Source organism: Armigeres subalbatus, chromosome 1 (assembly GCF_024139115.2).
Source record: "Armigeres subalbatus isolate Guangzhou_Male chromosome 1, GZ_Asu_2, whole genome shotgun sequence".
Classification (NCBI taxonomy): domain Eukaryota; kingdom Metazoa; phylum Arthropoda; class Insecta; order Diptera; family Culicidae; genus Armigeres; species Armigeres subalbatus.
In genome coordinates, this window is record NC_085139.1 from 258,131,702 (window position 1) to 258,148,192 (window position 16,491).

The 16,491-nt window shown below is 44.9% G+C and overlaps 1 protein-coding gene across 3 annotated transcripts in view; it reads left to right on the forward strand.

Annotated features, from left to right (window-relative positions):
• The window catches only part of LOC134206954 (Ca(2+)/calmodulin-responsive adenylate cyclase), a 210,915-nt gene that overhangs the window by 179,969 nt on the left and 14,455 nt on the right, over positions 1 to 16,491 (forward strand). For all 3 annotated transcript variants that reach the window (XM_062682695.1, XM_062682697.1, XM_062682696.1), the window contains exons 5-6: positions 1,271 to 2,083; positions 2,394 to 2,627. In XM_062682695.1, the coding sequence (XP_062538679.1) occupies positions 1,271 to 2,083; positions 2,394 to 2,627 (1,047 nt within the window). The remainder of the gene's footprint in view (positions 1 to 1,270; positions 2,084 to 2,393; positions 2,628 to 16,491) is intronic.

The window sequence follows — 16,491 nt, forward strand, 5'->3', positions numbered from 1 at the left end:
CCGAAGGATTTCAGTTTGAATCTCTGATGGACGTCCGTTGCAATCCCTGAAGGATTTTTGTTGGATTACAAGAAGGATTCTAGTCGGAATCCTAGAGGAATTTACTTCGGTATTTCTGAAGGATCCTCTTCGGAATTCGAGAATGATTCTCTTCGGAATACCTGAAGAAGTGCCTTCGGAATCCCTGAAGTGTTCTTTCTTAACAAACAATTTTCGCTAATTAAGCTAGTTTTTTTAGCTGAAGAATCTTATCTTCAACGAAATAATCTCTTTCAATGTTTGTTGGGTGTTGACATCCGCTTACGAAATTCCAGAAGGTTTTCCATTGGTAGGTATCTTTAAGGGATTCCCGTCGATTTTTTTTGCAGAATTCCCGTCGAACTCACTGATGGATTTCCCTCGGAATCCCATAAGAATTCCCATCGGAATCACTGAGAGATTATTCTCGGTATCCTAGAAAGATTCCGTCAGAGTCCCAGGAGTATGTTACTCGAATAAATCCCGAAGAATTCTTGTGGGGGCCCAGAAGGATTTTCGTGTGAATTCTTAAAAGTATTTCGTTAGAATACCAGAAATATTTCAGTTGGAGTCCCAGAGGAATTTCGTTCGACAGGCTTCACGTTATTTGCGTTACTAAATTTTCTCTACTTGTCAGTTCCGTACTGCTCACGGAATTTCATTAGCGAAATCATTCCGTGACCATTCTGTGTCCTATTTATTTGCACAGTACTTTTCAGCAGCATACTGGCCTTTAACGGCTAAACGCACGAGAAAATCGCGAGGAAACACGGAACAATCATTGGGGCTTGTGTCAGTGAATAATCACCATAAAACACGGTGACCCCGTGGATTCACGGATAAAGCTGTATAATAATTATTATCGTTCAGCGATGATAATACTATCGCACTTGAACGATGTTTGACACAAATGAAAACTTCTGAACTTGATCTGCAAGTCTTTTGAACTTGATCAACAAATTCTCTGAGTTTACGGTGGCCATGATCCCTTCGTTCTCTAGATTTAATACACAGAAGTTGGTTTTTACGCGAGGATTCGTACCGCGTATAAAACGCGTAAATCCTAAAATCCGTGTAAAAGGCGACCCGTGTACACAAGTCAACTAAACCGGATCCACCATTCTTATATGTATACGTATTTCCCAGATATTATCCACAAGATTCCACTGGGCTTGATCTCCATATATTAGACATACACTCACCTAAAAGTTTTTTTCTTACCATTTTTCTTTTCCCTCGCTTTGCGTTACAGCTCGCAGCCAACATCGTCATCTTCGTGGGCGTCAACGTGGCCGGGCTGGTCGTGAACGTCATGATGGAACGGGCCCAGCGGCGAGCCTTTCTGGACACCCGAAACTGCATCGCCGCCCGGCTGGAGATGGAGGACGAAAACGAAAAGCTGGAGCGGTTGCTCCTGTCGGTGCTGCCGCAGCACGTGGCCATGGAAATGAAAAACGACATCCTGTCGCCGGTGGAGGGCCAGTTCCACAAGATCTACATCCAGAAGCACGAGAACGTGAGCATACTGTTTGCGGATATCGTTGGGTTTACGGTGCTGGCGTCGCAATGTAGCGCTCAGGAATTGGTGCGGTTGTTGAACGAGTTGTTCGGGAGGTTTGATCAGCTGGCGCATGACAACCACTGCTTGCGGATAAAGATCCTGGGGGATTGCTACTACTGCGTGTCGGGTATCCCGGATCCGAGGGCGGATCATGCGCGATGTGCTGTGGAAATGGGGCTGGACATGATCGACGCGATCGCGTCGGTGGTGGAGCAGACGGATGTGATACTCAACATGAGAGTGGGAATCCACTCGGGGAGAGTGCTGTGTGGGGTTCTGGGTCTACGCAAGTGGCAGTTTGACGTGTGGTCGAATGACGTGACGTTGGCGAACCACATGGAAAGTGGAGGGGAGGCCGGACGGGTCCACGTGACCCGGGCGACGCTGGATGCCCTCGGAGGGGAGTACGAAGTTGAGGCAGGTCACGGCGATACGAGGGATTCGTATTTACGCGATCACCAGATCGATACGTACTTCATTGTGCCGCCGGCTCACCGCAGAAAGGTAACTTGTTGTGAGATGGAACTGACTGACTGTTCGGTTTGACGAATATGGCCTAACGATCTTCATTGCCATGGAAGCGATGACTGATTCCTGAACCCCACTTATGCCCAATGTCTCAGTGTCATGTAAGCTAATCCTTTATTCTTTCGTACATTCTTTTATTTTCTTCCCTCGGGAAAACGATCGCCGTCGCATTGGTCGTCTTCATCCTGCCTGTTTCCACCACCACCACCATCATCCTCACTTTCATCACCGTCCGTCATGTGGTCATCCCTGACTGTTCCCGTTGTGTGATGTCTGTGTGTCACAGCCCCTGATGTTGAACACGCTTGGGGTCCGTTCGGCGCTGGGGGCCGCCAACCGAAGGAAGCTCTCGTTCCGGAACGTGTCCAACGTGGTGGTCCAGCTGCTACACACCATCAAGTACTCGGTGCCGGTGCCGTTCTCGCACATGGCCACCGGTGGGTCACCCTATCCCGGCGGTGGAGGGGGCAGCGGTGGCCCCGCCGGTGGCGGAATGTTCCTCGATAAGAACGCGCGAAAGGTAAGTGACGGTTTAGAGGAGATAACGCTGCCTCTACTAGAATGGCTTTTGCCGAGTTAGTTAGCTTCAGAGTTGAACAGCTTTCGTAGCAATTTGTTGAGTTAGTCAGCAAGCGAGTGCTTCATAGTTGCTTTTACTTGTGTATTGGCGCGAATGCTTGAAGCTTTTCGATGTTGTTCCTCGAGGGTGGCAATGATTGGCATGTAGCACACAGTTCTTTGAACCAGTTCCGGAAAGTCTCTTCAAAAGTAAAAAACCGAGAGGGAACGCTGTTGAAAGCGAAGCGATGAAATTTCTCCAGCATTTTTAGCAAGCGAACATTTGAAATCTATTAGTCCAAGTGCCAGATTTATTTGTATATTATTTCGTATTTCTTTCTTTTCTCTTTTGTATATTTTCATCATCATTTTTGACTCCTGTAAAAATGCTGTGCAGGATCCGGTAAGTAATTCTTCGCTTGAAAGCTGCTTTCCTACGTCCCACGGTGGTATTTTGCTAGGCAATAGATACACTATATAGATCAACAGTTGGATGTTTAGAGGATTGATTCACAAGAATGCATCGAATTGAACAGCAACAAACGCTTTCGGTGTTGTTTGCTGATGTAAAACTGGTGTAAATATCGATGTTTTTTAACGTTATAAGCAATAAATTAATTTCAATGTGTAAGAAAGAATGACAAATCTACATAACATTTAGAAAAAAATCTTTTTAATTTTAACATATCGGCATGTCTATAGCTTCTGTTAAACAATAGTTTCAAATTATTCAGCTGGGTCTAATGTGTAAAAGGATCCTTTTCCTTCTCCACAAATACCTCATCTTTTAAAGAAGAGAGGATTTTAAATGCAAAGCTTGAAACGAAGCGGAGAAGAATGAAGGGTGTTTTATATGGCTTCTCTTCGTTGAACAACTTTACTGTACTACAACAAAGATTCTAAAAGCTCTTACCAAAATTCTCTCAAGGTTTCACGAGAAATTCTTTGAATTTGCATGGATTTTTTTTTATATTCCAAGAGATTTTTTATTTTCAAGGGAAATTTGGCTGAATCTCGACGGATTTATTTTCTCTCAATTTCCATGGGAAATTCTTTTGAGTTATCACGGCGAACTCTTTTGAATTTCTATGGAAACGGTTTTGAAACTTCTCCAGAAAATCGCCTTAGCTACATGTAGGAAATCTTATTCAAATTGTTCCTGAATTTCTTCCGAGGATTCCTTTTGAATACTTCCATTTTTTTCAGTAATTCGTTCATTTCTCCAGAAATGTCCAGGAATTGCTCCAGGAGGTCCCCCAGGAGTTGCTCAAGGAGTTCCTCCAGGAGCTGCTCAAGGAGTTGCTGCACAAGATCCGCCAGGAGGTGCTCCAGGAGCTCCTCTAGAATTTTCTCAAGGAGTTCCTGCAGGTGTGTTCTTCCAGGATTTGCTTCATTAGTTCCTCCACAAGTTTCTCCATGAGTTACCCAAGGAGTTGCTCCAGAAGTTATTCTAGGAGTTGCTCCAGGAATTACTCCAGGAGTTTTTTCTGGTGATCCTGCCGGAGTTGCTCGAGGTTTTCCTCTTTGATATTTACCAGTAGTATTTTCTGCAGTTGTTCCAGAAGCTCATCCTGGAGTTGCCCCAGGAGTTTATTCTAGAGTTGCCCAAAGAGCTCCTAATTGAGATGACCCTGGAGCTCCTTTAAGAGTTGCTGCAGAACTCCACTTGAGGTTCTTCCAGGCTCTACTTCTTGATTTGGTTCAGAAGCTCTTTCTGAAATCGCTTGCTCAAGAAGATTTTCCTGGGAATAATTCAAAAGATTTCTTTTTAACTTTTTTATGGAATAGTTTCTTCGGTTTTTCCTGAAATTGCGCAAGATCAATCCTAAAGCATTCCCCATAATTCTTCCGGAATCTTCCCTTACATTTTTCCGGGGTATACATTCTGGAGTTCTTCCAGGATTTTCATCTGCCATACGTTCAGACTACCACTGGAATTTTTTATATGTATTTTTTTTCAAGAGTTTCAATTCAAAGTTGTGTTCATTAGTACCATGAGTAGCAACGTATGCAAAAAACTGTATAGTTATGATATTTAGATGAAAACCATGAAAATTAAAATTGAGGATCATCTGGAAATCTTAATTTTCTCATAGTTATGTCAATCTATCGAATTTTTAAATTTGGGAATCCTAATATGTAAGATTTTGAGAAACTGATAACTTAGTACACAGTAGCTGAGGAATTTAAGAATTAATTCATTTAGAAATTTGTTAATTTAGGATATAGGGAAATTGTGACATTTGAATTTGGGCATTAAAGAATTTAGGAATTTAGAATTTGGGAAATTCAGAACTTGAGATATTTTAAAATTGCAGACTTAAGGAATTTATGAATTTGTGAATTATTTAAGATCTAATCAAATCAAGAAATTTAGGAATTTGAAATTTAAATTTCTTATACATTTAGCAGTTTAGGAATTCATGCATTTGGGAATTTGTTAATAAAAGAATTTAGAAGTTTAGGAATTTGAGAATTTTAAAATGTTAACTCAATTTAGAAATAAAGGAATTTAGGATGTTTGGAATCTAGTAAATTAATTTCTCAGCAATTTAGGAATTCCGCAAACTTTGAATGTAGAAATCAATGAACTTAGGAGTTTGAGATTTACATAAATTATAAATTTCGTAATTAAGGCATTTAGGTATTTTGTAGCTTACGAATTTGGAAATTAGTGGAAATTACAATTCAGGAATACATCATTTTTGGAATTTAGGTTTAGGAATTTGGGAATTTAGCAATTTATGAATTTAGAAATATAGGAATATATGAAATTAGAAGTTCAATCAATTCCCAAATCACTTTACTAATGGGTCCTGTACACCCTCAGGAGTGCAAAGGGCCAACTTGAAAGGGTATAACCAAGTGCCCATGCATCGGTTTCGGAAAAACTTGAATCATATCGCCGAAATTTAAACACAGATATATTTTGTTTGCAGCGTTATGAGTAATAGATGATCCAATGCTAGTTGAAACAAGATGGTACCGATGCAAGAATAAAACCTGTACTTCAACCTAAAACATAAAAAATAGTTACATATTTTTTGGCATTAGTTTTTAAATCTTAAAGTTTAAACCAAAAATTGAAATTTTCATGTTTTCCAGGCGCAAATTTTCTTAAGAAATAAATAAAAAGAGAAAATTGTTGCTTAGATACGATAAGCGTCGAAAACCGACTAGTGTCGGAAGCAGTAACTGTCAGAATTATTTATGGCGAGCGTGGAAAGCTGGATGAAGTTATGGAATTTGGAAATTTATAAATTTTGGATTTTTTCAAGCTAAGACTATTTAAGTTATTACTCTTGTAAATCAGTAATTCAGAAATTTAGAAATTGAAGAATTTTTGAATCCAGGGGATTAAGAATTTAGAAATCAACGAATTTTGAATTTTATTAATTCAAGAATTTGTGATTACCAATTTAGGAGATAAGAAATTTGGAAACTTTGGAAAGTAGGGCTTTGGAAATCAAGAAATTAGGGAATTTAGGATTTTATAGGAACAGGAATTAAGCCAACAATGAATATTGCAATTTGAAAGTTTTGCAATTTAGGAATTTAAGAATTAAGAAATTAAGGAATTTATTAATTTTGAATTTTAATTATTGTAGGGATTTAGGGATCTGGAAATTTTGTTATTAAGCAATTTAAGAATCATAAGTACATCATAGGAATTAAGGAATTGAAGAAATAAAAATTTTAGGAAACAGTGATCTAGGATAAAACGTCCTATCGTTGTGGTATGTCCTAATTAGGCATTGCAATTTATCCCATCATTCGATCTTCTGAGCAAAGATACTGACGATATGCTGGGATATCGATCTTAGTTATCTATCTGCTCAGTAACGAAAGTACAATGTTCGCCATGGAGAAACGTTTTTTCACTTCTTTTGTTGTAGCAACGCCCTCGCAACGCGAACAAACCTCGAATCGCGCTGGCTATCAGGATCATCATCAAATGCTCAAATGATAATATCTTTCCAGAGTGCTCTTTGATTAGGGATAATATCTTTGCACAGATAAAAATAATATCCTGTGCTCAGATGATATTGCAATGCCTGGTCCTAATGTTGCATTAGAAACAATTGTGGGTATGCTAAAGCTCTTCGAATTGACGACTAGAGCAGCTATTGTTTGGCAAAATTCCATTCAAAATGATGAAAAATCAACATTTTTCTTTTTTTTTTTTTTTTGTTAAATATCTTGGCTGTGCATATGCACAGCATATGTTTCGAAATGGACAAATTGATATGAAATTTGCGAAAAAGAATCCACGTGTCTTGGAGGGACTCGAACCCTCAACCTCCTACTTCCTACGCCTATCTAGAGAGTAGGAGGTTGAGGGTTCGAGTCCCTCCAAGACACGTGGATTCTTTTTCGCAAATTTCATATCAATTTGTCCATTTCGAAACATATGCTGTGCATATGCACAGCCAAGATATTTAACAAAAAAATGGTTTTCGTACGGCCGAGTTGCCGAATAATATGCAATTAATTGCAACATTTTTCGTTAAATCTTCGCTGAATCCTTTGTGCCTGTTATTACGGTACTGCTAAGGTCTGTTGCTATCGGCCTCTGGTGACAACGACGATAGAGCTCGTTGTTTGAGATCCAGTTGTGAGGCCACCAGGCCCGAATTATATACCGCAGGCATCTGTTAATGAACACCTGCAGCCATTCCAGTTCGAGACAGCAACACGTACGGACGTGTTTTTTGCTCGCGCATTTTTTCGAAGTGTTTTTTCTCGTTCTTTCGCTGTTTACGTTTTCGCTTGTCGCGTTGGCGTTATTCTCTCCCGGACCCGTCATGGGAGACTCGGTGGCCGCTTCGGTCGCTGGAAAAGTGCCTAAGCGCACTGCTCTTGGAGGCGCGGGTAACCCCTCCAAGCAGCTTTTGCAGAGCAACGTGTTCTCGCCGTTGCCGCTTGATGACGCCGGCAATCCGCCGAAAAAGAGGAAGAAGCAGCAATCGCAGCTGCCGCAGGTGCAACCGGAGCGGAAGGAGAAGTGCCCGCCCGTATTTGTGAAGGGTGATCCACCGGATTTGCGCCCAAAAATTCGCCAGCTGATCGCTAAGGGGCTGAAATGTACTTTTCGGCTCTGCAGCGAGGGTGTGAAAGTGATGCCGGCAAACAAGGAACATCATCAATCCGTCGTGGAGTTCCTCGAGGTCCACAAGTATGAGTACTACACTCATGACCACCCCGGCACGAAGCCGCTCAAGGCTTTGCTGCGAGGACTCCACGACATGAAGGAAGAGGAGCTAAAAGCTGAGCTCGAAAGTTGCGGATTGAAACCGGTGGCCGTGCACAAGATCGCTCGTCACGACAAGACGAGGAGATATCGCGACCAGCTTTACCTGATCCACCTGAAGCACGGCTCCACCACGTGGAAGGACCTGAAGCTGGTCGGCGTTATAAATTACACCGTCGTTGACTGGGAGCGATATCGGCCAGTGCACCGCGACGTCACGCAGTGCACCAACTGCTTCAATTTCGGGCACGGCACCAGGAACTGCCGCATGAAGCCGCGCTGCAACAAATGTGGCGAGCTCCATCCGACCGATGAGTGCGACAAGATGGAGGTTGCTGATCCCAAATGCGCCAACTGTGGCGACAAGCATCGGGCTACAACCAAGGACTGTCCAAAGCGGGCGGCGTTTTTGGAAATCAGGAAGAAGGCCTCCACCAGGTCCCTGCCAAAAAGAACCGAGTTCCTGCTCTCAACGAGGTGAACTTTCCGGCCATCCGGCTCCCCGGCGAGCGATACCAATTCTTCCACCTTTGCAGCCACACAAACGGCTGGCGGCTGCTGCAGCATTAGTTCAAGCTCCAACACCATCCACCAGCGATTGGCCCCCGCTTCCCCCCCCTGGATTCCGTCGTCAGGATAATGAGCCCCTTCCGGCCGAGGGCGACCCACCGCTCTACACATCGGAGCAACTAGTTCCGATTTTCACCCAACTGGCAACGCGACTTCGCGGTTGCAAAACTCGCTTCGACCAGATCTTCACCCTGGGCATGTTCGTCATTGAAAATGGCTGCTAGGGTGGGTCTGGTCAATTGGAACGCTTGCTCACTAAAGAGCAAAATCATCGAGCTCAGCAATTTCCTTCAGGAGAAAGAGATTGACGCCGCTTTCATCACCGAAACCCACCTGAAGCCCGAGGTAAGTGCAACAATTCCGGGTTTTAGGTTGGTGAGGTTCGATCGAACAAGCTCCAGAGGGGGAGGAGTGGCAATCGCCTTGCGAAGCACCATCGCCTGCCGCCTGCTGCCGGACTTCAAGCTTAAACTCATCGAAGCCGTTGGAGTGGAAGCCACCACTTCTGTCGGAGTCGTCACTCTCATCGTGGCTTACTGTCCCACACAAGCCAAAGTCGACGATGGCTCGTCAGCTGAGCTACGAAGGGACATAGTCAAGCTCACTCGGCGGCAGGGGCAGTTCATCATCGCCGGAGACCTGAACGCAAAGCACCAATCGTGGGGAAACACCGTCTCCAACCGGAACGGAGTCGTCTGGTCCAACGACGAACTAGAGGGCCACTACACCATCCTGAGCCCTGACAGGACTGTCTGAGCTTAAGGCACGCTGCAATCGAATCACAAAAATTATCAAGGCCAGAATGGTGGACCTCAAAAATAACGACTTCTCGAATAAGATCCGCACTCTCCCAGATTATGCTAAGCCTTTCTGGAAAATGACCAAAATTCTAAAATCCAAGCCTCGGCCCATTCCACCTTTGATCCCACTAGACAATAATGGCTCGAAGGATCGCTTGATAACTCCTGCAGAGAAGGTCGCTGAAATAGGTCGTCACTTCGTCAGCTCACACAATCTTGGGCAGAACATCACCAGTCCTCACGAAGCAGCCGTCAACGAGCATGCAAACAACATCCATTTGATTCCCAACGACTTCTCGGAGGAGTTGGAGATCTCAGCTGGCGAATTGACGGCCTATATCAAATCGTCGAAGAACATGAAGGCCCCAGGCTTCGACAGCATCCTGAATCTCGAGCTCAAACACATGAGTGCTCCGTTCTTTGAGCACCTCTCACTGATCTTTAATCAGTGTCTCCGGCTCAGCTACTTCCCATCGTCCTGGAAGTCAGCGAAAGTCATCCCCATCCGGAAGCCTGGGAAGGATCCTTCCTCTCCCAAAAGTTATCGACCCATCAGCCTTCTCTCAGGGTTATCCAAGCTATTCGAAAAAGCTATTCATCACCGGTTACTTGAGTCTGCCGAAAATCTCAACATCTTGCTCGAGGAACAGTTTGGTTTCCGACGCGGTCGGTCAACTGTACACCAACTGACTCGAGTTACCAACGTCCTCAGACGGAACAAGTTTGTCTCGAAAACATCCGCCATGGCCTTACTCGATGTCGAGAAGGCATTTGACAATGTATGGCATGATGGCCTGGTGTACAAACTACAACGCTACAATCTTCCCAGCTACCTGGTGAAAATCATCAACAATTACCTGTCGGCAAGGACATTTCCGGGTCTCAATCAGCGGCGCGAGTTCCAATGCGCACAACATCGTCGCAGGCGTCCCCAAGGGCAGTATCCTCCGGCCCCTGCTTTTCAATCTGTTCACCTCCGACATGCCAGAACCTCCAGACGGCGGCATTCTGTCTCTGTTCGCAGATGACACATCCATCGTCTACAACGGTAGAGTGATCAGAGCGCTAGTGGCAAAACTCCAACGAGGCCTGGATGCCCTGACAGAGTACCTCACCAGCTGGAAGATCTGTATCAACGCGGCGAAGACCCAGGTCATCATTCTCCCCCACTCCAAATCCCCTAAACTTGTTCCGCCTGGGGACTGTAAAATCATCCTCAATGGCACGACTGTGGAATGGGCCAATGAGGCAGACTACCTTGGCTTGACCCTCGACAGCAAGCTTATTTTCAGGCAACAGGTTGACAAAACGGTGACAAAGGGTAACAATTTGTTGAAACTGCTGTATCCTTTGATCAACCGTCGGTCGTCATTGTCCCTGAAAAATAAGATTGCTGTCTACAATCAAATCATCCTCCCTGTGATCGAATACTGCATGCCGGTCTGGGAGAGCTGCGCTAAAACCCATCACCTCAAACCTTAACGTGTCCAAAACAAATTCCTGAGGATGATCCTCAACACCCCTCCCAGGACAAGAACATCCGAGGTCCACCGTCTGGCCGGAATAAAAACCTTACATGAACGCTTTGGTGAGTGTAAAGAAAAGTTTAGGGTCCGTTGCTTGCATTCGGATCAGGCTCCAATTAGGGCGCTAGTTCCAATTTAGGTTATCAAATTTTTATTGTAAATATTAGTGTACATAGTAGTTAGGTTATCAAATTTTACAAACAAATCAATGCCTCCTAAAGGCTAAATTGCCAAACTAGAAAACTTTTTAAATTCGTAAACTAGAGTAAAACTTTGAAAACATAGAACTAAAGCTGAAGGGCCAACTAGTCAAACACTTACCATGTTACATTTTTTAAAAAATATCTGGAAATAAACATGAATTTATTGAAAAAAAAAAAAAAAACACCTGCAGCCGTTGAGTGTTATCCACTGATACAAACCATGTTTCGCTAGCTTACGTTAGAGTTGAAAATTCGTATTCTAGTGCACTCACTTATTGTGGTAGAGGAATACTTGTAGTAAATATAGTCATGTATAAGAAATAATAATAGTCCTCAAAATTCAATTCCTCTACCACACTTATCTGCCTGTTTTTCCAGATATTTCTTAAACTCGCAAAGGCAGCCCTTGCTTTCTTGATCCGTGCGCCTATGTCGATCCCCGGGCAGAAGCAATGAACAGAATAACAAAACATGATATGGACTTGATTGATATAAAAGATAAAAGAACAGGCAACAATATCAAAAATTTGCACCGAAATATCATTTAAATATCAATATATGCTATGGATAAGAACAAGCTAATGGCACATGATATTGATCACTTATTACAAATAGCATAACTTGATATTCCCATGATATTTTAGAGCAAAATTTTGATATTAGCGTCTGATCTTTTATCTCTTATATCAATTATGTCCATATGTCATTTTGCTATCTTATCATTCATTTTTATTTATTCAGACTGAGGCCGAAATGGCGTGTGCGGTATATAAGAGTCTTCTCCATTCGGCTCGGTCCATGGCTACACGTCGCCAACCACGCAGTTTACGGAGGGTCCGCAAGTCATCTTCCACCTGATCGATCCACCTTGCCCGCTGCGCACCTCGCCTTCTTGTGCCCGTCGGATCGTTGTCGAGAACCATTTTCACCGGGTTACTGTCCGACATTCTGGATACGTACCCGGCCCACCGCAGTCGTCCGATTTTCGCGGTGTAAACGATGGATGGTTCTTCTGCTATCTTATCAACATTTGATATTAATGAGCTATTTTCGTCTACTCGGGTCTTGGTACCGCCGTCTGACGCCATTTGGCTACCAAGATATTGGAAGCCTTTAACATTCTCCACTGGTTGCCGGCTACTGTGAAACTGGAAGGAGTCACCGTGTTTACATCCAACGATTTGGTTTTGTTGACGTTGATGACTAAACCTGCCGAAGAGGAGCGCTCGGCAAGGTCGTTGAGCTTACTCTGCATATCAGAGCGCCGTTGCGCGAGGAGTGCAACGTCATCAGCCAATTCAAAGTCGTTTAGGTGCTCCATGGTTATAGGCCGCCATAACGGCCCGCGGTTTGGTTCACGGTATATCGCATTTACCAGAATCTCGTCGATTATGATGAGGAACAGTAACGGTGATAAAATACATCCTTGCCTCACACCAGCTACGTCCCGGATAGGGTCGGACAGGACCCCATTGTGCAGCACTTTATACGAAAAGGCCTCGTACTGTGCTTCGATGAGGCCGATGATTTTCTCAGGAACCCCCTTGCGTCTCAGGGCGCCCCGGTCGAAAGCTTTTCATAGTCAATAAATACAAGAATTCGTTGTCCTGCTCCAGAATGATACGGAGCGTGACAATATAGTCCACACTGGATCTTCGGGCACGGAATCCGGTCTACTGCCGCCGGAGAGTCGCATCGATCTTCTATTGAATCTGGGCTAGGATAGCTTTGCATAGATTTTTGAGAAGGGTACACAGCAACATAATGCCTCGCCAGTTATCGCATACAGTCAGGTCGCCCTTTTTGGGTAGTCGACAGTCGACCGGGAAAGTTGTGGTGTCCCAGATATTTCGAAATAAATGATTCAGTAGTTGAGCGGATGTCATGGGGTCAGCTTTGAGCAGTGATGGAGCTTCGGTATTGACGTGTGTTATACGCCGAAGGCGGATCATGCCGAGGTGGTGGTGGCCTGACTGGCACTTGAAAAAGTTGTTCAAAGTGCTCGAACCAGCGTTTCAGGGTCGGTCAATAACAGACCATTCGCGTCTTTCGCAGCCATCGTTGTATTCATCTTCGCCCCGCTTAAGCATCGTGAGATATCGTATAGGAGGTGAATATCCCCGGTTGCTGCGTCTCTCTCTCCTTCGTCGGCTAGAGAGTCCGCCCAAGCTTGCTTGTCCAGTCGGCATGAACGTTTCACTTCCTTCTCCAGAGCCGAGTATCGTTGACGGGCTTTGACTTTGGCTCCTCTGGTTTTTGATCGCTCTATCGCGGCTTTGGCTTCTCTTCGATCCTCTATCTTCCTCCAGGTCTCATCGGTGATCCATTGTTTTTTCTGGGTGCGCAGTTCGCCCAGATTGTTCTCACTGGTTGGCGATGAAGGCATTCTTAATGGAAGGTGACGCTGTCACCTTCCGGAATATCTGCAGCACAAATTCCTCCGGAAGTTTCTCCAGGAATTCTTCCGGATATTCCTCCAGAAATTCCTCGGGAAGCTGGAATTCCAGCTGGAATTCCAGGAATTCCTGGAGGAACTTCTAGAGGACTTACTGGAGGAACTTCCGGATGAATTACTGGAGAAACTTCTGGGAGAATTACTGGAGGAACTTCCGGGAGAATTACTGGAGGAACTTCCGGGAGAATTACTGGAGGAACTTCCGGGAGAATTACTGGAGGAACTTCCGGAGGAATTCCTGGAGGAACTTCCGGAGGAATTCCTGGAGGAACTTCCGGAGGAATACCTGGAGGAACTTCCGGAGGAATACCTGGAGGAACTTCCGGAGGAATTCCTGGAGGAACTTCCGGAGGAATTCCTGGAGGAACTTCCGGAGGAATTCCTGGAGAAACTTCCGGAGGAATTCCTGGAGGAACTTCCGGAGGAATTCCTGGAGGAACTTCCTGAGGAATTCCTGGAGGAACTTCCGGAGGAATTCCTGGAGGAACTTCCGGAGGAATTCCTGGAGGAACTTCCGGAGGAATTCCTGGAGGAACTTCCGGAGGAATTCCTGGAGGAACTTCCGGAGGAATTCCTGGAGGAACTTCCGGAGGAATTCCTGGAGGAACTTCCGGAGGAATTCCTGGAGGAACTTCCGGAGGAATTCCTGGAGGAACTTCCGGAGGAATTCCTGGAGGAACTTCCGGAGGAATTCCTGGAGGAACTTCCGGAGGAATTCCTGGAGGAACTTCGGAGGAATTCCTGGAGGAACTTCCGGAGGAATTCCTGGAGGAACTTCCGGAGGAATTCCTGGAGGAACTTCCGGAGGAATTCCTGGAGGAACTTCCGGAGGAATTCCTGGAGGAACTTCCGGAGGAATTCCTGGAGGAACTTCCGGAGGAATTCCTGGAGGAACTTTCGGAGGAATTCCTGGAGGAACTTCCAGAGGAATTCCTGGAGGAACTTCCGGAGGAATTCCTGGAGGAACTTCCGGAGGAATTCCTGGAGGAACTTCCGGAGGAATTCCTGGAGGAACTTCCGGAGGAATTCCTGGAGGAACTTCCGGAAGAATTCCTGGAGGAACTTGCGGAAGAATTCCTGGAGGAACTTCCGGAGGAATTCCTGGAGGAACTTCCGGAGGAATTCCTGGAGGAACTTCCGGAGGAATTCCTGGAGGAACTTCCGGAGGAATTCCTGGAGGAACTTCCGGAGGAATTCCTGGAGGAACTTTCGGAGGAATTCCTGGAGGAACTTCCGGAGGAATTCCTGAAGGAACTTCCGGAGGAATTCCTGGAGGAACTTCCGGAGGAATTCCTGGAGGAACTTCCGGAGGAATTCCTGGAGGAACTTCCGGAGGAATTCCTGGAGGAACTTCCGGAGGAATTCCTGGAGGAACTTCCGGAGGAATTCCTGGAGGAACTTCCGGAGGAATTCCTGGAGGAACTTCCGGAGGAATTCCTGGAGGAACTTCCGGAGGAATTCCTGGAGGAACTTCCGGAGGAATTCCTGGAGAAACTTCCGGAGGAATTTTGGCACTTGAAACTGGTTAACGCCGATCCACGCCGCCACCGATCACCAACGGCGTTACGACGCCACGCAACCGCTGCTGGCTGAAAATGATCTATTAAGCCACCGCCGGTAAAATATTAATCAGCGCACAGTACCCAGAAGTACCCGGAAGGTGACCAATTCGACAGAAAATCGCCGAAATGTACTCCAGTGTACTTGTTTTGCAAAATCATGAAGTTTGACATGTTGCAAGATGGATTTCGAAGCCGATCTGCAAGTGATCATTTTTTCCGGGAGGTAACCCCAGTACTCTCCGGAATATATCCGAAACCATGGTCATTGCATTGGTTCCTAAAACTCTGTGATCGATTCCAGAAGATTGCTTGAAAATCCGTTAGAAATTGGTTGAGCAACGTGGTTTTGAATTTTGAGTTTTGTCCTAAAATGGGGGTTGGGGACGTACGTGTTAATAGAAACGTGAAGGATGAAAGGCATGCTACAAAAATATCAAAACATAATTATTTCGTAATAGGGCATGAAAGTGTGCAATATCTGCTTCATTTTTGTGTTTATCACCGGATGCCATCGTTTCGCTCGATAATTATCATCCTGCTCTGGTGATATCTATCGGGAACAGTGATCATGTCAGATTTGATGATAGCTCGAATGCTGACTGTTTGAATTTTCGCAAGACAAATTTTGAACTACTCCGACGCAAATTATCTCGATTTGACTGGAATGCTTTGAATGACTCGGACATTGACACAGCGGTTGGCCGTTTTAACTGTTTCCTAAGTGACTTGCCGCTATAACAAGCATCTTTACAAGCAGTATGTGTGTCACGTGCAGCATAATCTTCGCCGTCATCCCAAGGGATTCTGGTCGTTCGTCAATGCAAAGAGGAAAGAAATCGGACTACTGTCAAGAGTATTTCTTTTCAATGATGTTGCCTTGAAAGCCGAGGACAAATGCATTCTCTTCGCCGAACACGTCTTGTCGAATGCTTCGCCATCTCAAGCTGACATCGCAAGAGCAGCGAGAGACGTACCTAACAATGTCATCAGCAAGGATGTTTTTACCTTTGAAACTGATATGGTTGTCTCAGCGATAAATAGGATAAAATCGTCCTTTTCAGCAGGCCCTAGTGTTATACCATCAGCGGTTCTGAAAAAGTGTTCCGGTATCTTGGCTACCCCCCTGTGCATGCTTTTCAACTTATCACTCCGTCGGCAAAAGTTTCCTACTCAATGGAAGTGCTCTACCATGTTTCAGGAATCCGGTGTACAAAAAAGGAGACAAATGCGATGTGAGAAACTACCGAGGCATTACTTCTCTTGGCGTGGAATCGAAAGTGTTCGAGTCACTATGAAAAACGGTTTGCCTCATGCAAAAACTGCATCAGTTCGTATCAACAAGGCTTCTTTCCGGGTCGATCCGTAGAAACGAATCTAGTCAGCTTTACATTATATTATATGGATAATGCGCAAAAAGCTGCAAGTCGATGCCGTGTATACTGACTACAACCAGCATTTG